At 37.8% G+C, this 23,190-nt stretch overlaps 2 protein-coding genes and 1 non-coding gene across 4 annotated transcripts; 2 read left to right on the top strand and 1 right to left on the bottom strand.

Annotated features, from left to right (window-relative positions):
* Positions 1 to 3,378: 3,378 nt before the first annotated feature.
* LOC142173875 (U4 spliceosomal RNA) lies at positions 3,379 to 3,525 on the top strand. The gene has a single exon (XR_012703238.1). It is a non-coding gene; the product is annotated as a U4 spliceosomal RNA (small nuclear RNA).
* A 14,523-nt stretch (positions 3,526 to 18,048) lies between these two features.
* Positions 18,049 to 19,397, top strand: LOC107803455 (CASP-like protein 4B1). Its single transcript, XM_016627178.2, has 3 exons — positions 18,049 to 18,448; positions 18,770 to 18,905; positions 18,994 to 19,397. The coding sequence occupies exons 1-3, from the start codon at positions 18,183 to 18,185 to the stop codon at positions 19,183 to 19,185; spliced, it is 594 nt and encodes a 197-aa protein (XP_016482664.1). The 5' UTR covers positions 18,049 to 18,182; the 3' UTR covers positions 19,186 to 19,397.
* A 284-nt stretch (positions 19,398 to 19,681) lies between these two features.
* On the bottom strand, positions 19,682 to 22,582 carry LOC107803442 (putative WRKY transcription factor 26). Of its 2 annotated transcripts, none has more exons than XM_016627164.2 (5): positions 22,151 to 22,582; positions 21,899 to 22,042; positions 20,907 to 21,484; positions 20,658 to 20,816; positions 19,682 to 20,439 (listed from the first exon to the last, which is right to left on the bottom strand). In XM_016627164.2, the coding sequence occupies exons 1-5, from the start codon at positions 22,493 to 22,495 to the stop codon at positions 19,989 to 19,991; spliced, it is 1,677 nt and encodes a 558-aa protein (XP_016482650.1). In that variant the 5' UTR covers positions 22,496 to 22,582; the 3' UTR covers positions 19,682 to 19,988. The 2 variants fall into 2 exon arrangements, with proteins under 2 accessions (XP_016482650.1, XP_016482656.1); XM_016627170.2 differs by having other exon boundaries at positions 21,899 to 22,039.
* Between the last annotated feature and the right edge of the window lie 608 nt (positions 22,583 to 23,190).

The raw sequence follows: 23,190 nt of genomic DNA, 5'->3' as shown, positions 1-23,190 counted from the left end.
TGACCCGCGACCCGGTCCGATCCGTTTGTCTTTTCCGGATTATTTTAAATCCGCTTTCTGTTCTCCCGCAATATTTCTTCCCACCTGTTCCAACAGCTATGGCTGTTTCTAAAAGGTTGCAAACCTTTTCATAAACAGTGTCAAATGGTCTATAAATATGCCTTGAATCCCAGAATCTTTACTTAAGAAATTTTTTGATTTTCTTCTTCTTCTTCTTCACAAAAAATGCCAGTGTGTTTTATAACCTTCGAGTGGTTCACTGTTCATCGGCATTTTTGGTACCAGCACTCCGGTGAGTTAAATCGTTCTATCCTGGGAGGATATATTCCAGCACCTCGGGTACTTGAGGGGAATAATTTCTTTAAGGACACACTACGTATTCAGTGGGCTCGATTTATTGCAGAAATTATTTTTTCAGATATTATTTTGACATACTGTTTCTACTGACTTTCTTCAGAAAATTTACTGTTTTAATATTTATTACAGTAATACAGGTTAATAACAACTTTAATATTTTTACAACTATTACTAACGTAATATATATAATATTAACAAATTGTGTGTTCAATTTAATACCATCACACAAAACATGACGGAGGAAGAGATACATCTATGGACAATTCTTAATCACCATAATTGAGTTATTCTTTTGGAATTTTACGTTGAAACCTCGAATTCCGAAGAGAAAACATTTAGACTTTATATGCATCCAAAGTGTCTTTTTAAAATAAATGAAAATGAAACCATATATATTAAAGACTGGGTTGTCAAGCTTATTTATTGGGGTAACTAAACAAGGGGACATGCACTCATATATTTATGCGGTCTACCTCTTTTTTTTTTTTTTTTTAATTTTTTAATTTTTTTAAAGAATATCATCATTCCAGAAAAGCAATATACTTTAATATGTTAGAACAAGAATCATCATCTTTGGAATAATGTCTCCACTTTTTAATTGTTTTGCCGAAGTGCTAATCTCAACTATTCTCGGCGTTAATCTCGCAATCTTCTCATTTTTTGGTCTAAAGTTGGTTGGAATTAAATGAAAACAAGGAATACAAATGAAGAATTACACATAAAAACCCTAATATTTAGCCTGTAGCACAAAAATCTAAAAATTACCTAAACCTCTCTTCTGTGATGTTAATTTCAGTTTAACATATAATAAGTTTTAAAGAATTCACATTATCAGTGCAATTAAACTTTTAATAGTAGGTTATTACTCTATTTTCCCGATTATTATGCTAGGCCTATGGAGAGTTACTTGTTCTTATAAGTCAACTTCATCTGATAATAGAAAAATTCTCTGCACTATCAGTACACACAACATAAACTAATTTCTGTACTTTGTGTTAATTTTCTCAGAAAAGGAAAAAAGAAAAGGTATCGTATTAATTAGGTTATGGGCCATGATTAGATTGTCCGCTTGAACTTTGTTCATGTTTCACCTTTCAATGGAAAATTCTTTTTTAAGAAGTAACACCATTTTTGGATTCTACAATGAATGTGAAAGAACATTTGAGGTGTCTAAAATTATTAGAGAAGTGATGTTTAACTTTAAAACCAAATTGGTTTTCAGTGTTACATCATTGTATTGAGAAAATGTAACATTTAACCTATTGAAACACATTTAGTAAGGTCTATTTTCTGATTTGTCTTTATATTGGAGCTACTAAAATTAGGAAAACATGAAAACATCCCGTATGAATTACAATTGTTGTCTCTATTGTGCAACATTGATATTCATGAAAGTACAGCTAAATATACCCTTCAATTGTCAATTGTAATTGGATGGAAGAAGATCACAAAAGCAAGAGCTTTCTTATGGGCCCAACTAAATGGGTCCTAACAGCACAAATTGCATAGGAATGATAACTACTTGTTGGCCCCAATCTTGATCAACTTTGGTAAATAAGCCCTTTTTAGTGATAGCGTGGGTTAAGGCTTTTGATTAATATAGAATTACTATATCGAAGTCGAAAACTTTGGTTTTTTATATATGGTAGTTGGTTTAAGTTTTAAAAATAATTGGTATTAAGTATGGTATTCGGTATTTAAAAATAAAATATCGAAATACCGATACTGTACCGAAATACAACAATAAAAATACAATACATACTTAAGAGTATTACAGTATGTGGCTTTATGCATTTGTTAATATTCGAGCCGAACAAACTAAAGTTATCAGACCGAATAAATCGAAACTGAAAGGAGAAAAATCGAACTATACCAAATTTACTGAACCGAAATATCTAAATACAGTACCATAACGACGGATGAACACCCCTAGGGCGGGTTAGCCATTTTTTAGTCCTGTAACTTAGAGTTTCATCCGTGAAATTTAAAACTTCATGACTGGTTATTTTTCTGTTACAAGACTAAAAAGTGGTATTTCTGAATTTTATCCCTTTTTCTTTGCCTTCCAAGTCACAGCGGTTTAGTAAGCGCTAGGAAAATATCTAATTGAACTTATAAAAATAAAAACAAATTGTCTGGAGTTAAAATTTAAAAAGAGTAATTGGAAGCTAAAGCAATATTTAAACATGAATTTCATTTGAAAAAAAAAAAGAAGGTTTGTAAAATGTTAAAAGATGTATGATGGAAAACCCTTTGAAATATTTCTCAAACCAGTAGTTCATATATTGAAGTTAACATTTTCAAATACTGATATGGCTAAACTAGTAATTGAAAATATTGCAGTTCAGTTACTGAAACACTGAATTAATTTTTGATGTCCAAGTAGTCCATCTAATTAGTGAAATTGATGTGTGAAAATGTTGGGAGTGGGCTAAAAGAATAAGTGGGCTGAAAATCCTTTATCATTGGGTATCTGCTCAACATCTAAATCTATTAGGGATAGGCCTCATCTAAATTTTTGATCTATTTTATATACAATATTTTACACTTAGAATATACTGGTTATATCACGTTATCTACCAAAATTACCAAGTCTCAGAGACTCAGACCCACACTTATAATTGGATGTTAAATAATCTGATAGTTTAAAACACAATTACTCTCAACGATGATCTCCGAAAAGAAAAACATATATTGCACTTGCATTTAGACGGCTTATCACGAATTAAGTCAGATTGGCTAGTGATTTATTGGTTATTTTTCCTTTTTGGTTTTCACCCGGTGTCCGATATTTGTATTAGAATCCCGATTAATTCGGATCGTTTTGCATATGGCCCATTGAACAAAGATAGCTCTTTCTATCAGAATTTTTAGCTCAAACCTGAAACTTTTCGATTCTATCAATCATGCGGTCTTCAACCTTAGTGGTATTTTTGATGGATTCCATGTGAAGCTTATAGACTGCATTTTAGATTAGGATTTTACTATGACTATTTTTAGTGCCGTTAAGGCCTACACTTCATCTTTGCGCTTGGGGCAATGACGCAGCGAGTGAGGTACTAACCGAGGCGCGTATATGGTTGAAAACTATTTCCAAACCCCCTCTTTGGCGTGGGTTCTGCCTTGGCCATTGAGAATTTTTGAAAGGGCTTCCTTCTGGGTAAAGCCCTAAAAAAAAGGAACTCTAACAAATTCAAATGCAAAACAATGGTCGGTAGTTTATGTGGCTAGTGACTACACTCTCGTGCACATGTTCATAGCTTTTTAAGAACATTCTAGAGTAGTATAAGTCATTGCCATCATGTGCATGCAACTATTATATAATCTGTCATAATGATTAAAAAATGTATAATTATTAATTCCTTTTATAATTGTATCGTTCTATTTACAACATAACAACATAAAAAACAAAAAAGCTGTGATAGCTGGTGCAATCATACCAACTGATCAACTAAGTATGATCCATTTATTCTTAATTAAAAGTAAAAAATCTTGACCGAAAAATATTGTAACAATCGTAGTATTTTATTTCAAATATTTGAGTGCACAATCTTTATGAATCCTCTGATTCTTCTTTCCAATAGTAAATAAATTCAAGGGCCTTTGAACTTGATCTTGAATCTATATTTATTTTCACGAACAATGATCTTGAATTCAATTAGCACGAATTTTAATTTTAACTCGTACTCCTTGAATCTTGACTTGTTCTTCGTTCTTGAGCTTGAAGTTCTTCGTTATTGAGCTTGAACTTGAACTTGATTGCTTGAAGCTTGAAACTTGCAAAGAAATTTGCGGCGTTTGATCCACTAGCTCTTTCTTCCTTCTTGTTATAACTTCTAGTGTCTTTTCTGGGTTATGAGGACCCCTATTTATAGTTGTGGGAGGGAAGAGTTATGATAAGAACAAACTCTTTTCGACCAATCAAATCGAAGTGTGACAAGACCACATTTGATTGGCCAGAACATGTCACTTGCACACGTGGCGTGATTTCATTAGCCTTTTAATGTGACTTAGCATGTCTTGTCATTTTGACACGTGGCATGATCCTATTGGCTCTTCCGCTTGACTTGGCGTGCCACGTCATATGACACGTGGCACGAAACTGGGCCTCTAGGAAGATGACATCTTGGGCTTAATGAAGTGGCTCATCATTTGTAACCCAACTAAATGGGCTAGCCCAGTCAATATTGAAGTGGGCTCATCATTTGTAGCCCAACTAAATGGGCTAGCCCAATCAATATTTGTTGGACTTAAGCAATTAATCTAATTATATTAGCCCATAATATTTATTTGGACTAATATATATATTGAATTTAAAATATAATCCAAATAATTATCGGATTTAAATTCAATAAATTTTAGATGCCTACACCACGGTGAAGATTTTATATCTTCAAACCGAATACAAAACGAGTAGAAAATCACAAATATTTTAATCTCGTAATTAAGTAGAAAGTCGCAAGGACTTTAATCTCAACCAAAGAGTAGAAAATTCGAAGATTTTAATTTTCTTTAGAAAGATTTACGTAACAATATCAAATTTACGTAACTTCTTATCTCAAATTTCAAGAAAATTTGCTCGTAACAATTGAGCTTTAATTGCCATGAATATGATCACTTTTTCCAAGGTGAAGTAATAGAAAACACCTAACGAATCACGTGAGTTAACCATATGGCGCAAACTTACACCTTTTGTCATTTCCAAATAAGGAGACAAATACTACATGAGAAAGACATGGAAAGGAATCCCATCCTCACTGTGACTCTTCATTCTGTCCAAATTGAGTTCAATTCGGAGAAGTCTAGCGTCAACCGACCAGTGAATTTTCCTATCCCACGTCGAGATAATTTCACTGGACAATCATCATTCATTAACTATATATAGCACTATACCCCTCTCGCAACCATCAACCTCAGTGTTTGCAAGCCTTATTGAGTCTATTTTTGACGATTCGGAAGCATTAACGCGAAAGATAATTTCTTCTTCTTCTCTTGTGTTTTTCTTCCTTTGTTGCTTTTTATTTTCCTTTTTTTTTTGTAGGTCAAACAAGAAGAATGTGTTCTTGTTTAACGAGATGATCCATGCATGAAGAAGACAGTCTTAGGGTGTGAGGGATGGATACTCATCCCTGTCCGAATATTGGAGAGATTAATCTCAAGGTGGCCCAACTATCGGAGAGATTACTCTCAATGTGGCTCGACTATTGGAGAGATTACTCTAACTATGGATCGACTTTCGGAGAAATTACTCTCAAAATGACCCGACTATCGGAGAGATTACTCTCAATGTGTCCCGACTATCGGAGAGATTACTCTCAATGTGCCTCGACTATCGGAGAGATTACTCTCAATGTGGCTCAACTATCGGAGAGATTACTCTCAATGTGGCTCGACTATCGGAGAGATTACTCTCAAAATGACCCGACTATCGGAGAGATTACTCTCAATGTGCCCCGACTATTGGAGAGATTACTCTCAATGTGCCCCGACTATCGGAGAGATTACTCTCAATGTGCCTCGACTATAAGAGAGATTACTCTCAATGTGCCCCGACTATCAGAGAGATTACTCTCAAGAGACTTACATGTCCACCTTAAGATTGGAAAATATAGTTTCCTTTTAAGGACAAAACCCCGAAAAGGCTAACTTAAGGTGCAAAGGGACTTATATGTCCACCTTAAGATTGGAAAATTATGGTTTTCTTTTAAGGACAAACCCACGAAGAGGCCGACTTAAGGTGCAAAAGGACTTATATGTCCACTTTAAGATTGGAAAGTTATAATTTTCTTTTAAGGACAAACCCACGAAGAGGCCAACTTAAGGTGCAAAGGAACTCATATGTCCACCTTAAGATTGGAAAGTTATAGTTTTCTTTTAAGGACAAACCCACGAAGAGGCCAACTTAAGGTGCAAAAGGACTCATATGTCCACCTTAAGATTGGAAAATTATAAAGCTTCAACTTGAAGACTTCGTTGACTTGACGACATTGACTTGAATATTTGGAAACTTTGAAGATTTGGCGGACATTGCAGACTTCAACTTGAAGAGTGGAGAACATGAAGACTTCAGCTTGAATACCGACAGACTTGAAGATTTCAACTTGAAGACCGACGGACTTGAAGACTTCAACTTGGAGACTTGGAGGGTTTAAACATTTCAACTTGAAGAGCAGCAAACTTGAAGACCGGAGGACTTAAAGATTTGGTGAACATGAAGACATAGTAAATCCCTGAACTTCAGTGCTAATACTTGCCAGCCTCCTAAAAACTATAATTGCCCAATTGAAGACACTGGTTTATCATGAAGGCTTGCCCCCTTTAAGTCATATGAGGTCCAAAGTTCAAAAGAAGAATGAAATTTCAGCCTGATTTTCAAGTATTGTTTGAATGAATTACTTCCATCATACTTCATTTGGACAACGACTAGGGCAATATATATCTTTTGAACTTATGCGACTGAACTCAGAATGAAACTCTAAGCTGCCTACGTACCTCGGTGAAGAGGACCAAGTCATACCGTAGTTCGAAATGGGTGATTTGTTTTCTTATTTTTTTAATTTCTTTTATGTCCTAACTTTTGCCTAGGCCGCTCCTTTCGAGGTTTTCAACCTAGCGGAATTTATTTTTATATCCTAACTTTTGCTTAGGCCGCCCCTTTCGAGGTTTTCAACCTAGCGGACTTTCTTTTTTATTTTTTTATGTCCTAACTTTTGCCTAGACCGCCCCTTTCGAGGTTTTAAACCTAGCGGACTTTTTTTTTTGGGTGGGCCGTACGCAGTTTAGACTCATGCGGGCTAGGAGTGTAGGAACATACAATTTAGGCTCATGCGTCAAGGAGCGTTACAACTTAAAGGTTAATACTTCTTCAAAAACTTGCCATTGATAGGGCCGATTCTCATTCCATCTGCATCAACCAGCTTGTAAGTCCCACTTGAGTAAGCTTCTTGTATGACATATAGACCATCCCATTTTGATGTGAACTTTCCTATAGGTTTATGGGAAGTAATAATGGGCCTTCTTATGGTAAGGACTTGATCTCTTACTTGAAAGGATTTCGGGCAAACTCCTTTATTGAAGGCGCGAGACAATCGAGCTTGATAATATTCAAGACTCTGTTGAGCTTCCAACCTCTTCTCATCAAGAGCCTCCAACTCTGCTAATCGAAGTCGAGCATTTTATTCATCAGTGATCCCTTCTTGAATAGCCAGTCGTAATGAAGGTATTTGATACTCGAGTGGCAAGACAGCTTCGACTCTATAACCGAGCGAATACAGAGTCGCTTGTGTTGGCGTGCGGTGAGTCGTCCTATATGCCCATAGGGCATCTTCCATACGGTCATTCCAATCTCGTTTGGATTTGGAGACGACTTTCTTTAACAAACTGCATAGAGTTTTGTTGAATGCCTCAGCTAGACCATTGGCGGCAGCATTGTACATCGAAGAGTTACGTTGCTTGAAGCCAAAGAGATCACAAATCTTGTTCATCAACCTATTATCAAATGGCTTTCCATTATCCATTATTATGTAACGAGGAATTCCAAAGCGATAGATTATATTTACTCGGATGAAACTTGCAACATGTTCCTTCTTTACCTCCTTAAGAGCAACAGCTTCAGCCCATTTTGAGAAGTAGTCAGTTGCAGCCAAGATGTATAGGTGCCCACCAGAGGACTTTGGCAGTGGTCCAACAACATCCAATCCCCAAGCGTCAAACGGCCAGGATGCCACAGTCGGGTGCAATACTTCAGGAGGTTGATGAATAAAATTCGCATGGAATTGACAAGCCTTGCATCTTCGAGCGTAGTCCAAGCAATCTTTTACTATCGTTGGCCAATAATATCCCATCCTTTTTATATGGAAGTGGAACTTTGGTCCAGACTGGTGTGACCCACATACCCCAGAATGTGCCTCTTGTAAAGCTTGGAGTGCTTCTTCTTCCCCTAAGCATCGCAAGAGTACTCCCTCGAATGACCTTCTGTATAGAGTATATTTGTAGTAAAGGAAGCGAGGTGCACGACGACGGATTTCAGTCCTTCTCATCAGATTTTCTGAAAGTATTATATAGCATAAGTAGTCGATAATGGGTTGTCGCCATTCTTCTTTCTCAACTTCAGAAACAACGACAAGATGCTTGATTTCATTTTCTTCACCTTCAGCCTCATTTGGCGGCGATACTACCCATTTTTGGCAGACAATAACTTGTGCTTAATCAGGCAGGGTTAACGACGAAGCTAGGGCAGCTAAAACATCAGCCTTTTTATTTTCTTTCCTTGGAACATGCTGAATAGTCACATCACCGAGCCACCCCACTAAATTTTTAGCGTAATCATGATATGGGCGTAGTTCAGGCTTCTTGACCTCGTAACTACCTAGAAGCTGATTGACCACTAACTGAGAGTCACCAAAGACTTGTAATTACAACCATTTCATTTCGACATCTATTTCAAGCCCAAGTATTAGTGCTTGATACTCAGCAACGTTCTTAGAGCAGAGTTACGTCAACGTAAAAGAGTAGGGCAGAACTTCACCTTGAGAAGTGACAAATACTACACCAGCACCAGCTCCTCCGCGATGTGCAGCACCATCAAAGTACATCTTCCATGGAGGCTGAACTTCAATAACAATTGTGTCCTCATCAGGTAGTTTGTCAGTTAGCTCCCAATCATCAGGTATAGGGTGATCTGCCAAGAAGTCTGCTAATGTTTGTCCTTTTATAGCCTTTTTAGGGATGTACACGATTTCAAATTGTTGAAACTAGAGGTATCACCTTGCTAGTCGATCACTAAGGACAGGTTTTGACATTACGGACTTGATGGGATTTGCTCAAGAAACCAAACGAACGACATGAGCTTGAAAGTAGTGCTTCAACTTTTGGATTGAGAAGACTAGCGCCAAACATAACTTTTCAATTGGCGAATAATTCAGCTCATTTGGTGTCATCATCTTGCTCAAGTAGTAAAGAGAGTTTTCTTTCCCCTCACTATTTTCTTGGGCCAACAACGCTCCAACAGACCTTTCTTGTGCTGAAATATATAGTATCAACGACTTTCCAAGTATATGGGCTGCTAAAACCGGAGGCTTCATCAAGTAGGATTTAATAATCTCAAAGGCATTGCTACACACTTGGTCCCATTTGAAAGGGACACCTTTCTTCATAAGGCGACTGAATGGTTGGCACCTCCCAGCTAGGTTTGAGATGAATCTCCTAAGGTACGCTAACTTTCCTTGCAGACTTTTCAATTCGTGAATATCCCGAGGCTCATGAATTTTCAAAATTGCATCTACTTTGGCTTGATCAATTTCAATCCCTCGATGTCGGACAATGAAACCAAGGAACTTTTCGGAAGTAACTCCAAAGGCGCATTTCAATGGATTTATTCTAAGTTGGTACCTCCGGAGCAACTCAAATACCATTCTTAAGTCTTTCAAGTGGTCACCTCTCTTTCTTGATTTTACCACCAAGTCGTCCACATAGCATTCGACATTGTTTTGTAGAAGGTCGTCAAAAATATTCGGCATAGCCCTTTGATAAGTAGCACCAACGTTCTTCAAGCGAAAATGCATTATCCTGTAGCAATAAATACCCTTGGAGGTGCGGAATGCAGTAAGCTCTTCATATTTTGGTGCCATGCGAATTTGGTTATAGCCTGACGAACCATCCATAAACGACATTGCCTCATACCCAGTAGTAGCATCGATCACCAGCTCTGGAATAGGAAGCGGGAATTTATCTTTGGGACACGCATTGTTGAGATCCCTGAAGTCGACGCACACTCGAATCTGGCCATTCTTCTTCCTTACAAGGACAATACTTGAAACCCATGTTGGGTATTTAACTTCACGAATAAAGCCAGCTTCGATGAGTTTGTTAACTTTGGTTTCAATCAAGGGAACCAAGTCCGGCCTAAAGCGCCTTTGGGCTTGTTTAAAAGGGGGAGCACCATTATTGACGGCAATGTGATGGACTGCTACTTTCGGGTCCAAGCCAGGATTCCCTTTGTAGCTCTAAGCAAATACATCCCTGAACTCCTTGAGTAACTCAATATAAGTGACTTCTTCATCCACTTCTAGTAAAGCACTTAGGTAGGTGGGTCTTGGTTCTTCATCAGTGCCAAGGTTAACTTCTTTTAAGGCATCAACTGTAGTCTTCACTCCTTCTTCAAGTTCAGGTAGAGCATCTTTCGCATCTTCATCTTCTTGAGGGTCCCCATCGTTGAAGGATATGTGATAATACGGTAAAATATCATCCAATTTCTCGTCATCCTCCATTAGAGATAAAACACCATGCTCGCCTTATGCAGTAACATGATACGAAGAACCCATACTTTCTTCGTCTTCATCACGTTATTTAGTGTAGACCACAATGTATGGCTTCACCTTCAGTACCTCATCACACGAAACCATGACTTTTGTTTGTCGTTTCATTCTAGAAGGAACAAAACTTTGGAAATCTTTAGAGATTTTCTGAATTTTGGGCAAAGCGGCTATTTTTGTATTTCGATAATTTCTCTGGAACTTATTCCCCTTCTTTAATGGACCCAATCTCTCAAATACAGAAGTTCTCATAGTTGATTTTCCAAGTCGATCAAAGACAGAAGGCCTGTTAGAAGCAGCAGATTTGTCTTCTACAGTGATATAATTGATGCCCACCCTTCTTATGGAGATGCGCACTGGTGACATTTACTTGTATCCCAAACCTTCACGTGGTTGCCTCGTCGCATCTTCTGATGGGATCCAGATTTTGCAAATAGCCTGTAAGCATTAGCATCAAAACCTTCATCTGTTCGCTTTGTAGGGAGTGCTACATTATGCAAACGATTTTGGGCTGCAAACCCTGCAAGTGGCTTTGAGGACAACTTTACTGCCTCAATTCGTTTTACCGGAAGAGTTAACTCCTTTAGCATGTTAGTTTGGAGATTAGATGATTTGCCTTCATCTTTCTTTCTTTTAGGGACATATTGGAGTGCAGGACTTACTTTCTTGCCATAAAACGCAATATCCCCTCTATGAGATTTATTCGCGTTGGGTTGTACCTCCTCAGTAACAGCTTTGGCTCTACCAGCAATCACCTCAGCTCTTTTAGTTGTGGGCTCGCCATTCTTGCTTTTCATGCCATCATCAACTTTTAGCTCCTTCACAATGCGGTTTTTCAAGTAAAACTTTGCATCGGCGAAGTGTGACTTAGCCTCGGTGAATGGCTCATCATTAGCAACTATCTTCTTCTCGACCTCACCCTCGTAGTACTTCAAACATTGATGGTAGGTAGATGGAACCACTTTATTATCATGTATCCAAGGCCTTCCGAGCAAGATGTTGTATGAAGTCTTTGCATCGATCACATGCAGCCATGCACTGGATTGCATATCTTCAATGATAATTCCCAACCTGATCGTACCTATGGCTCTTTTCCCCCCTTGGTTGAATCCTTGGATCATCACACGACTTTCTAAGACTTCGTTCATGGGAATACCAAGTTCTTTCACAGTGCGAATTGGCAAAATGTTCGCTAAGGATCCTCCATCAACCAAAATTCGATTTACCCTTTCATCACACATATAGCCAACCAGGTACAATGGGCAGTTATGAAGAGTGTTACCTACCAGAAGATCGTTATTTGTGAACGTGACTTTTTCCTTATAAGAATTAACTTCTTGATGAGTGGACTCGATGAGCTTTTCCGAAGATGGTGCCAACGGTAGGTCATCACTCTTTTCTTCCCCTTCGTCAGCATGGCTACAAGAGGCATCAATACCCCCATGGAAAATCTTCGTGCGGAACCAACTTGGTAAAAACACCTCCAAGGTCGCTGGATGTCGTGGCTTTTGAGGGTGGTGCATCTCCACTTTTGCTTTCTTTAAGTGCTTAACTGGATTCCATCTCCTTGGTCTTTTTACCATCATTTTCCTTGTTGGTTGTTCTTGTAACACCCCGAAAATTTTCGAAGTACTTAAGTGTAAAGCTCGGTAAAATTTGCAAAGAAAATAATATTTCATGGAGCCGAACTGGGCTTACGTGTTTGAGGATTGTAGAAATTCTTTTTTGCTTGAACAATGCACCGGAAAGTAAAGAAAAATGTTTGGCGGAAAAGCGTATTTATGTGGTCCATTATGCGATCGCATAATCACTCTGCGGGGCACATAATGGCCGCAGAAGTGAGTAGGAGAGGGCCATTCTGGAAGCAACTATGCGGTCGACTATGCGACCGCATAACTATTATGCGGTGCATTATGCGACCGCATAACAGTTATGCAGACCGCATAGTGACCGCATACACAGACAGATTTTTGATCATTTTTGTCAGCAATTATGCGACCCATATGCGACCGCATATGCGACCGCAGAACCGTTCCAGAGCTCCATTTTTGGGTTTTTAAAACCTGACCCTATTTCGTTAGATACGCTCTTTGGGCCATTTTTGAACTATAATCTGATATTTTAGAGTGAGAGAGAGTGCCCTAGAGTGAGAAGGTGTTCTTCAATTCTTGCCCAAGTTTTGGAAGATTAAGAAGGGAAACTCACTAGGTCTTCATCCTAGAGGTAAGATTCTACACCCTAACCCTCACTTTCGAATTTTATGTAGAATTGGATAATTAGCAAGATAATTTCTGGGTAGGAGGGTTGTTTATTTACATGCATGTAATATCAAGGGGTGTAGGAAGATTGTTGAACTAAGCATGGTAAATATTCTGTTTTGGGATGATAGAATTCTCCATAAAAGGGCCTTGAAACTTTATGCACACTTTGTGTTTGATAAAATGATCAAATGAGCTAGAACTATGATCATCTTCCTAATTTTGGTTCAATTTGTTATATTTCTAAAATAAATTGAAGTTGCTAAGAATTTCAGAATATTTAGAGTGTAAGGAAGCTCAAGTGAGGTATGTTGGCTAAACCCTTCTTTAAGAATTGGAATTCCCAATCTCCTTGTAAGTTCCGAGATATTGATTATAAATGGAGTATTCCGATAAGTTTTGTGATGAAGATATATATTCAATTCGTGTTTCAAATGATCTTATCATATTGCATTATAAATTGAGGATGTATCCCAAACTATGGATTATGTATCCACATGTTATAATTTCTAGTCGTGATTTATATGAAAGTTATTATGCCAAGTTGTGTAGAGATTGTGATTGTGATATATCTCCACCCGCATACATTGGGGTGAGGCGGCATGACCGCTTTGTGTGGGGATTATGGTATAGAGATTGTGATTGTGATACACCTCCACCCACATATATATTGGGGTGAGGCGGCATAGCCGCTTTGTGCAGGGATTATGGTATTGTGGGACTGCATCTCCACCCGCTTACATTGGGGTGAGGCGGTATGACCACTTTGTGTATAGTTTTGGTATTGTTGTGGCACCACCACCCGCATACATTGGGGTGAGACGGCATAGCCGCTTTGTGTTGGTATTGGTATCGTTGATGCATTTCCACCCGCATACATTGGGGTGAGGCGGCATAGCCGCTTTGTGTAGGTTCTTGGTACTGTGGTTATACATCCACCCGCATACATTGGGGTGAGGCGGCAGGGCTGCTTGATTAGAGTTATGGTATTGTATGTACACTTCCACCTGCATACATCGGAGTGAGGCGGCAGGGCCGCTTTGTGTGAAGATATAACAGAGGATCTCATCTTAAATCCTATAAATGTTATTTATAACTTTTAATAAGCTTGCTATGGTTTAAACGGTTATCTATATTATTCTATTGTTGCACTGGTTCATCATATTCATCTTGTATTTCTGAATTCTTAAATTAGTGTTTAGTTTTCATACTAGTACTATTCGACGGTACTGACGTCCCTTTTGCCGGGGGCACTGCATCTTTTAAATAGATGTAGGTGGTTCCACAGCAGGAGATATTGATTAGTGATAGCAGCACACCTTCTTCCCAACTGACTTGGTGAGCCCCACTTCATGCCGGGGTCATGTATCTTTTGCTCTTTGTGTATTCTGTTTGAGGTATAGCCGGGGCCTTGTTGCCGGCATTATCATTGCACTCATCTTTATCTATAGAGGCTCCATAGATATAGTGTGGGTTGTATAATGGTTCTGGGGAAGTCAAACTCGTGTGTTGTGCTTGAATTACTATTTCCACTTCAGATTATGAAAAATGTGTTTGGAATTGAGACTTAAAAATAAAGTAACTGATGGTAAGAAATTGGTATTGCAACATGATCACTTTATTGGTTGATTAATGAAAACTTATATATTCTCTTTATTCATGAATAAGTTTGGGTAGAATAAAATTTAATAGGCTTGCTCGGCCGGGTTCACTCGGTTGAGCGCCGGTCGCGTTCCTTGGTTTTGGGGCGTGACAGTTCTACTGATTCTTCTCGTGGGCTCCTTTTATGGTTCCTACGACGAGTCACCAACGTCCAACCTTCATAATCCTCAGGTTGATCGTCTTCAACTTTGTTGTTCTCCAGTAATTCTTCATCTTTACTTTCTTTAAAACTACATAATTTGTCTGGACTGAATGAACCAAATATGATAGAGACTTGGTTTGCGCTTGCTTTCTCATCTTCAAGCACGATCTTCTTTTCGCGAGCCAAGTCCATAACTTTGTCCTTGAAGACAAAGCACTTCTCCAGAGGGTGTCTCACAAGTCAATGGTATTTGCAATAATTTGGGTCATTTATTTTCCCAACTTCATCTCCGGAAGCTCAATGACATTTAATTCGAGGAGTTCTTCAAAAATAGCTGGCACATCAGAATCCAGAATTGGGTACTCTTTCTCTTCCATTTCTTTTAGAGTCAACTTTCCACTTGGCTTATCTTGAAAAAAGTGGATTTCATACTCTGCTTCTTGCTCACTTTCGTCATGAATTTTACAGGTGACGTGTTGACATTCATAGCTTCTTTGCTTTCAGACTTGGGTTTGAACTTGCCCCACTTCCTGACTTCTTGCTTGTCGTTCCCTTTGCGAGGTTCATAGATGGGCAGCCTTTCGTTTCCAGCGGAAGCCATGCTCAATTCCATGTCATGGGCACGAGTTGCAAGTTCTTCAAATGTGCTACGCTTGATACCTTGCAAGATGTAGTAATCCCCAATGCATGCATTGGATGCACATCTCTATGCCAGAAGCTTCACTAAGCCTGTCTTTACAGTTGAGGCTTGCGTTCTTCCAACGATTGGTAAAGTCGATAATTGGTTCACCCTTCCGTTGACGAGTATTTGTGAGTTCCACCATGCTCACAGTGCACCTTGTGCTATAAAAGCGATTGAGGAACTCTTGCTCTAGTTGATCCCAGCTATCAATAGATCCCACCTCGAGGTCTGTATACCAATCAAAAGTATTTCCTTTTAGCGAGCGGGCAAACTGTTTGACAAGGTAATCTCCATAAGTCCCAGCTTTGTTGCATGTCTCAACGAAGTGCACCACATGTTGCTTTGGATTGCCTTTACCATCAAACTGTTGAAACTTTGGAGGTTGATAGCCAGCAGGCATCTTCAACATATCGATCCTTGCAGTGTACGACTTTGCGTATGTAAGGGAGGACTTGGCAGCAACTTCATATTTATTCTTAATAGTTCCTTCAATGAACTCTTTCAGTTGATCGATGGGAATCATCCCTTCAGATGAGACAAGGATAGCCTTAGCGGATGCTACTCGTATCGGGGGCGAATCAATCTCTGGAACTTCTGGGAGCTTGCCAGGTGCATGGGTGGATTCTTCTTCCATCAAGATTCCCACCTTGTCTGTTAGCTTGTCAATTCTAGCATCTTGATTTTGCATGCACTTGGTCAAGCTAGCGATTGCTTCCGTCAAGTTCGCCAACTGCTCCTCCACAGATGAAGCAAGAGCCCCCGAATCTAGAGCTGCTTGTCGTTCCAACCCAGTTCCAACAATGCATTTCTCGATGAAGTGTTTGTCACCATAGCTTGCATGATTGTTGTAGATGATAGGGAGTAGCATGGATTGTCACATAAATTGATTCTCGAATGGCTCACACTATGCAGTGTAAGTTGGGAGGATCCATCACTTGAAGCATCATTATCTTCCTTCACAACAAAGTTCTTAGATCCGGTGAGGTCAAGCAGAGCAAGAGTTTTCTTGATCTTTTCAGCAACATTGCTTCCTCCTTCGGGTGCGTTTGTGGAGGATCTTGCTCCTCTTGAGGATGAAGATCCAAAAACAGGGGTTGATGCGGATGACACTTGGAGTGCTTGTTGTCCTAAAGAGCTTGCTTTGCTCCTCGTAACTGGTCCAAAGCTTCCAAAGCTAACATCGAGGATGCTTTCCACATCAATATAAAACCTAGAGTTAGCAGCCTTGTTGGAAGTTGATCCGGGGTTGATTTTCTTTGAAACCATTTTGATGTTCTTAAACTTTGGTGATTGAAAAGTTAATATGAGAGGTAGAGATTGTCCCACTGGGCATGCCAGAATTGGTAGACAATAAATTTGCGTTAGGAAAATAATCGAGACTGAAAAATATTGCAACAATCGTAGTATTTTATTTCAAATATTTGAGTGTACAATCTCTATGAATCCTCTGATTCTTCTTTCCAATAGTAAATAAATTCAAGGGCCTTTGAGCTTGATCTTGAATCTATATTTGTTTCCACGAACGATGATCTTGAATTCAACTAGCACGAACTTTGATTTGAACTCGTACTCCTTGAATCTTGACGTGTTCTTCGTTCTTGAGCTTGAAGTTCTTCGTTCTTGAGCTTGAGCTTGAACTTGAACTTGATTGCTTGTAGCTTAAAACTTGCAGAGAAATTTGCGCGTTTGATCCACGAGCTCTTTCTTGCTTCTTGTTATAACTTCTGGTGTCTTTTTTGAGTTATGAAGACCCATATTTATAGTTGTGGGAGGGAAGAGTTATGATAAGAACAAACTCTTTCCGACCAATCAAATTGAAGTGTGACAAGGCCGCATTTGATTGGCCAGAACATGTCACTTGCACACGTGGCGCGATTTCATTGGCCTTTTAATGTGATTTGGCATGCCTTGTCATTTTGACACGTGGTATGATCCTATTAGCTCTTCCGCTTGACTTGGCGTGCCACATCATATGACACGTGGCACCAAACTGGGCATCTAGGAAGATGACATCTTGGGCTTAATGAAGTGGGCTCATCACTTGTACCCCAACTAAATAGGTTAGCCCAGTCAATATTTATTGGACTTAAGTAATTAATCCAATTATATTAGCCCATAATATTTATTTGGACTAATATATATATTGAATTTAAACATAATCTAAAAAATTATTGGATTTAATTTTAATACAAATAATTATTGGATTTAAATTCAATAAATTTTAGATGCCTACAGTAGGCCTATAAGATGCAAAGCCAGATTAATCATATTAATACTAAATATGTGCCAAACTGACATGGAGTCCACGTAGACTCAGCAGGACCCACTAAGAATCCACGCAAAACGGCAACAACGGAAGTTCGTTACTGACATCTTGGCAATCCGAAAACTCTAAGCTTTTCCACAGCTCATCCTTAGCCAATCATTTCTACTTTTTCAATCATATTAATTGTTAATATAACTTTCTGGCAACGGAGTATTACTAAAAAACAATAATTATACACTCTTCATAGTTATCATAATTTTTCAATCTAGAATAATCCTCAAGGAAATAGAAAGACAAAATTGAGTTGTCAAATACAACGCACAAAAAGATTTGTTTCTTGTTTTTCCAAATATCTTGCCTTTAAGGCACTTCAACTTCCTTTTTCAATCATCCATTTCTTTTTCTTCATTTTTCTACCAAGAAATTCCAACCCCATAATAAATTCTTCAAATTTTTCTGACGAATTACATTTTCTGTGGTAAATAATTCTAGTTTTTAAGATATGTCAGATCCAAATGATCAAAAGGCAACAGTTGGTGCACCAATACCAACTGCACCTCCGGCCGCCGGAGATACGGAGAGCCAGACGCCGGCAGCCGGAACCGGTGTGGGACACATCATCAGGAAATGGAAGAGAGAAGATTTGCTGAAGAGGGGTTCTTTGGGTTTGCGTTGTATTGCTTTGCTTTTCTCATTACTTGCTTTCATTATCATGGCTAGCAATAAACATGGTGATTGGAAAGATTTTGATAGATATGAAGAATATAGGTACAACCGAACCGTACAAGTTTCATTTTACACCATGATCATGGATTTTTGTTTTTGTTCTGTTTTCTTTATTTTATTTTATATTTATGATCTAGAAGTTCAATTAGATTTTGGTGTTAAATTGTATGACCATCTCTTCTAACACACATTTATTTACTTAAATATGTCCTCACCACGTCCCATTATGTGTGGGTTTCTTTTTCATGTTGTGGTACCATGTGAACTACATGACCATCTCATCTAAAAATTTAAGGCGTTAGACAAATCACAATTTTATTTAGTTAATTATGTCCTCAACATTTTGAATGTGGATAAATGCAGGTATGTGCTAGCTATAGCAATTCTGTCCACATTGTATACAGGATTGCAAGTTGTGAGACAAGTACATGAACTTTCAACTAGCAAGGAAGCATTTTCGCGGCAGAATTTAGCTTTGCTAGAATTTTTTGGTGATCAGGTTTGTGATTTTCACATGGATATGCATAATTGAATTTCGTTTAACTCTGTGAATTATCCATTGATTTGGGATTGTGATTGAATTGCAGTTGATGGCATACTTATTACTATCAGCTGCATCATCTGCTGTGCCACTGACAAATAAGATGAGAGAAAATAATGACAACATATTCACAGATTCTTCAGCTTCAGCAATTAGCATGGAGTTCATTGCATTTCTAGCTCTGGCAGTTTCAGCTATCATTGCTGGATATAAACTTTCAAATCAAACCTACATCTGATAAGATATCGAACATACTGTCTTATTGAATTTTTTTGTGTCTCTAGAATTCCTTTATTTGTTATCAAAACCACCACATTCTGCCCTCGTATATTTGTGTCAAAGCAAGAAATATATTCACTGTTTTTCTTGAAACCTGTATGCAAGAAATCACAGTACAAATTCATTTGTTTGTAAAGACTTTTTGTTTATTAAACAAGTGCTCTTCTTGCATCTTGTTGTGTGGTTCTTTTGGTATATCAATTTGGTTGAAGTCTAAAAATTTCAAGAACTGAAATATCATATCAGATGGAGTCAATTTTGTTGTAGCAAATGTTAGATTTCAATGAAAAGACACTGAAGGACAAAGCTTAACTGATGTATTTAGCTACTGGCAGAGAAAGTGATGTTTTAAATCTACTTGGCTTCAAAGTCTAGAAAAGAATCTTGGTATGGTTGGTGGAAATATCTACTTGATTTATGGTTAAACAGAAATGAGAAATCTTGAGGCGCAAGGCTGAATGTTAACTTCTAAACAATGAATATTCAAATTTCCACAAAAAATAAACAAATAAAATTCAACTTTCTACAATGAGGCCTCAGTCCTACCTTACTTTCACAGATTTATGTTGTACAAATATCTTAATGGGGAATTACAGCTGCCAACCAATCTATAGCCAAGAAAATAATTAAAAAATGGACTAACTCTTATTTGGAATCCTAAATCCTACTAGGTATTACAGGCAAAAACTATCATAAATTACATTGAATACAATGAATTGAAATGGAAATCTGTATCTGTTGCAATTTGCTATGGAGAAAATATCAGTTAAGGAAAGAGCTGAAGAAATCATCTTTAGGTTCTTCTTTGCTTATCGGCTTGATATTATTCATGGGCTGCATTTGGTTCATGTAAGATCCCGACGAGGTATCAAATCCTGAATAACTTGAATTTCCAGAGCTCTGTAACATCTGCAGGGTGATGGGTGGTTGGTTCTGTGTTGTTTGTACCCTTGTGTTGAAAAATGTGTCGTTAAAATTCATTCCCTGGTTAGAGTTGTTAGCCAACATTGAAGGCCTCGGAACGACAGGCATGCTGTTGTTGCTGTTGCCTGATGGAGGTTTATTCATAGCATAGCTTCCACTACCGCGTGCTGCAGGAACATCATGGTTGTGTTTTCCTTCATAAGTTGTGATCACTGCCCTTAGATCATGAGAAGCTCGTTCCACGTGCTTCCTAACTGGACAGCCAGTAAATGTGCATTTGTAGTAGCTCCTACAGAGATATAAGCAAATGACCAACATTAAGACTGACTTTTTCATCACAAGTAATCAAAATTAGAAGCCATGAAATGAGAAGCTTTCTATGAATAAGAAAGGACAATGTGCGTTAGCTCGCTATTTATTCAAACTGCTGATTCAATTCTCTGCATATTAAGATGCAGTTATTGTTATGTACAAAGAGCTAATGTTCATAGTATAGGGATTGCTCACCTTGGATTTGGATTGCCTTTGACAACTTTTTGTCCATATTTTCTCCATCTATAACCGTCATCAAGAATATCAATGTCGCTTGTGGTTTGAACTACAATTCTCGGTTCTCTTACTGTTCTACTTGCAGATGATATGACCTCGTTTTCATTGTCACCCTTCCTGAAAGGACAATTACCATAACAGAACATCAGTTATCATATCAAGGACTAACAAAAGGGAAACATTTGAGAGATTTTGTTTTAAGCTTACCATCTCTTTGGCTCAGGTTCATTTCCATCATCTTCTCCTGACTTACTGATAGGAGACCCTTGATCAATGTCCTCGTCGCCAAAAGAAGCCGAAGAATTGTCTGTCCCAGCAAAGGAATCTCTTTGAGCATTATCAAGAAACGCGTTTGACTGATTTGTTATATCCAAGTTGGAGTAAGCAAGGTTTTGAATAGATTGTGAAGACGATCTTCTAGTGGACTGAGGCTTTGGATGATTATGGTTCCCCTTGTAAACTATCTCAGTAATGTGTCCATCCAAATTCCTTTCAACCTTCTTCTTTGTAGGACAGTTAGGAAATGTGCACTTGTAATAGCTTCGTGGATTCTCGCTTCCTTTCACTTGCTTCTGCCCATATTTCCTCCAATTGTATCCATCTTCTGCTTTCTGTTCTCTAACATATTGAGATGGATGAGTGTAATGTACTGGAGCTGGATTACTCTGCATCTTTTCTTGGGAGAAGCTTTGAATTGGAGCCACTTCTGATTTCACCCCTCTTGTTTTTACTGTGGAGAATTCATTTTGCTGGTTGGCATGTTGTTGCCTTGTCATTAAGTCTTCCTGTTTCATCCAATTAATATATCACAAAAACAAGTTTAGAGATTTTCAAAAGAAAGGAAACTGGAAAGAAAAGAAAACAATTTATGGTTGGTGATGTAAGACTTTAGTCTTCTATATTTTATTGCAAAGTGCAATCTTGCTTCCATGTCATGACCAGCAAAATGCACAAAATATAGTTTCATCTGAAAAACTATCTTTCCAGCAAAGACATAGGCATAATATGGATTCTATGTAATTGAAACATTGGAGGGAATATTTTTGGATGGTTCAACAATTAACTGCTATTTAACCTGATAAGCTGACATTTTTTAAAGTTTCATAAAAGATATACTAGTCAATGTTACACATATTTTACAAACAACTAAAGTCTAAATATGGTAGGAGAAGCCAAACAAAAAAGGAAAAGAAATATACCAATGAGTTTCTTGGAGCAGAAGACTGAAACATTGATGATGAAGTAGCAGCCTTACTTTGGAAAGAGAAATCAGAGATCCTTGAGTTATCCTCCTTTGAATTCAAATTACCAAAACTCCCTGTAGTTGGAGATGGAAGAGTCTGCTGAAAACAATTCAAAATTAATAAAAAGGAAATTCTTGGTCAGACCAGTGAAAAAGTATAGACTTCAACAAAATGTAAATCATTTCAAGAAATTAGCAAAGAACTTACATTGGAATTGTTAAACAAAACTGGTGAGTCCAAAAGCACAGATGGACTTAAAGAAGGAGGAAAAGCAAGATAAGAAGAAGGAGAAGCCGGTGATGAAGATGAAATCATTGGCAAAGAAGAAGGTGGAAATGACTTAAACTTTGGAACCTCATCTTTATTTTGTTGATTCATTCTTTGATCACTGAACCCCCAATTCAATGAATTCTTTTCTTGGTTCATAGAACTGTTATTACTCCTCATGTTATTATTATCATTTTCAGAAAGAAGGTCACTAAAAGATGAAAAAGAATAGTTGCTAGTAAAAGAATTCATAAAAGTATTCATATTTCCACCTGAAGAAGCCATATAATTTTTTCAAGAAAACAAAAATTCAAACTTTTTGAGAGGTTATTGGGTACTGGTTTGAAAAAAATTTAAGAGGAGAAAAATGATGAATGCTTAGATTTTATATACAAAAAAAGGTTGCGTCTGTTTGCTTATAAATTCTTGGCCTTAAGTTCTTTGAGGCTTCTTCTAGGAAGCTAAAAGGTACTTTTGACCGTGGAATTTTAGGAATAAAATTTTCCAAGTTTTTTTGATAGTCAAAGCTTGTGGCTTTGACCAATTCTCGGCGGCTGAATCAGACGGGAACTGGGTATTCATCCTCTACGGTTGATAACACCGTACAGCAATCAGAAGCAACATGACACTGAACAAATTAAGCAATTTAACTGAACTGGATATTTATATCAAATTAAGAAATTTAACTTTGAAAGTTATAATTTTAAGTAAAAATATATATTATTTAATTATGTTTAAGTGATAGTACATGTGTGAGAGACACATATATGACATTTATGATTTGATGTAAATTTTTAGCACAGATTGTGCATACCTAATATAGTAATATCTCTATCCTTTAGCTAGCTGACAATTTTTGTTTATTCTACTTTTGTCAAATTTTCTTGTTGGTATTATTGTAACATACTAACATTAGTGGAGCTCTAGTCCATGGTATACCTTTCCCCTTTTTTTTTGGTCTGAATCCATTTTCTTAGTAG

The sequence above is a fragment of the Nicotiana tabacum genome, chromosome 2 (genome assembly GCF_000715075.1).
Source record: "Nicotiana tabacum cultivar K326 chromosome 2, ASM71507v2, whole genome shotgun sequence".
NCBI lineage: Eukaryota > Viridiplantae > Streptophyta > Magnoliopsida > Solanales > Solanaceae > Nicotiana > Nicotiana tabacum.
The sequence above is the reverse complement of the archived record's forward strand: the minus strand, read 5'-3'. Positions and strand labels throughout refer to the sequence as shown.

Bases quoted from the DNA above. Each gene is read 5' to 3' on its own strand.
- LOC107803442 (XM_016627164.2), bottom strand. From the start codon at position 22,495: ATGGCTTCTTCAGGTGGAAATATGAATACTTTTATGAATTCTTTTACT. The intron at 22,043-22,150 runs GTAAGTTCTTTG...AATTGTTTTCAG, and splicing joins TTTTGTTTAACAATTCCAAT to CAGACTCTTCCATCTCCAAC. The intron at 20,440-20,657 runs GTGAGCAATCCC...ATATCTCTGTAG, and splicing joins AAAGGCAATCCAAATCCAAG to GAGCTACTACAAATGCACAT.
- LOC107803455 (XM_016627178.2), top strand. From the start codon at position 18,183: ATGTCAGATCCAAATGATCAAAAGGCAACAGTTGGTGCACCAATACCA. The intron at 18,449-18,769 runs GTACAACCGAAC...GGATAAATGCAG, and splicing joins GATAGATATGAAGAATATAG to GTATGTGCTAGCTATAGCAA. The intron at 18,906-18,993 runs GTTTGTGATTTT...ATTGAATTGCAG, and splicing joins TAGAATTTTTTGGTGATCAG to TTGATGGCATACTTATTACT.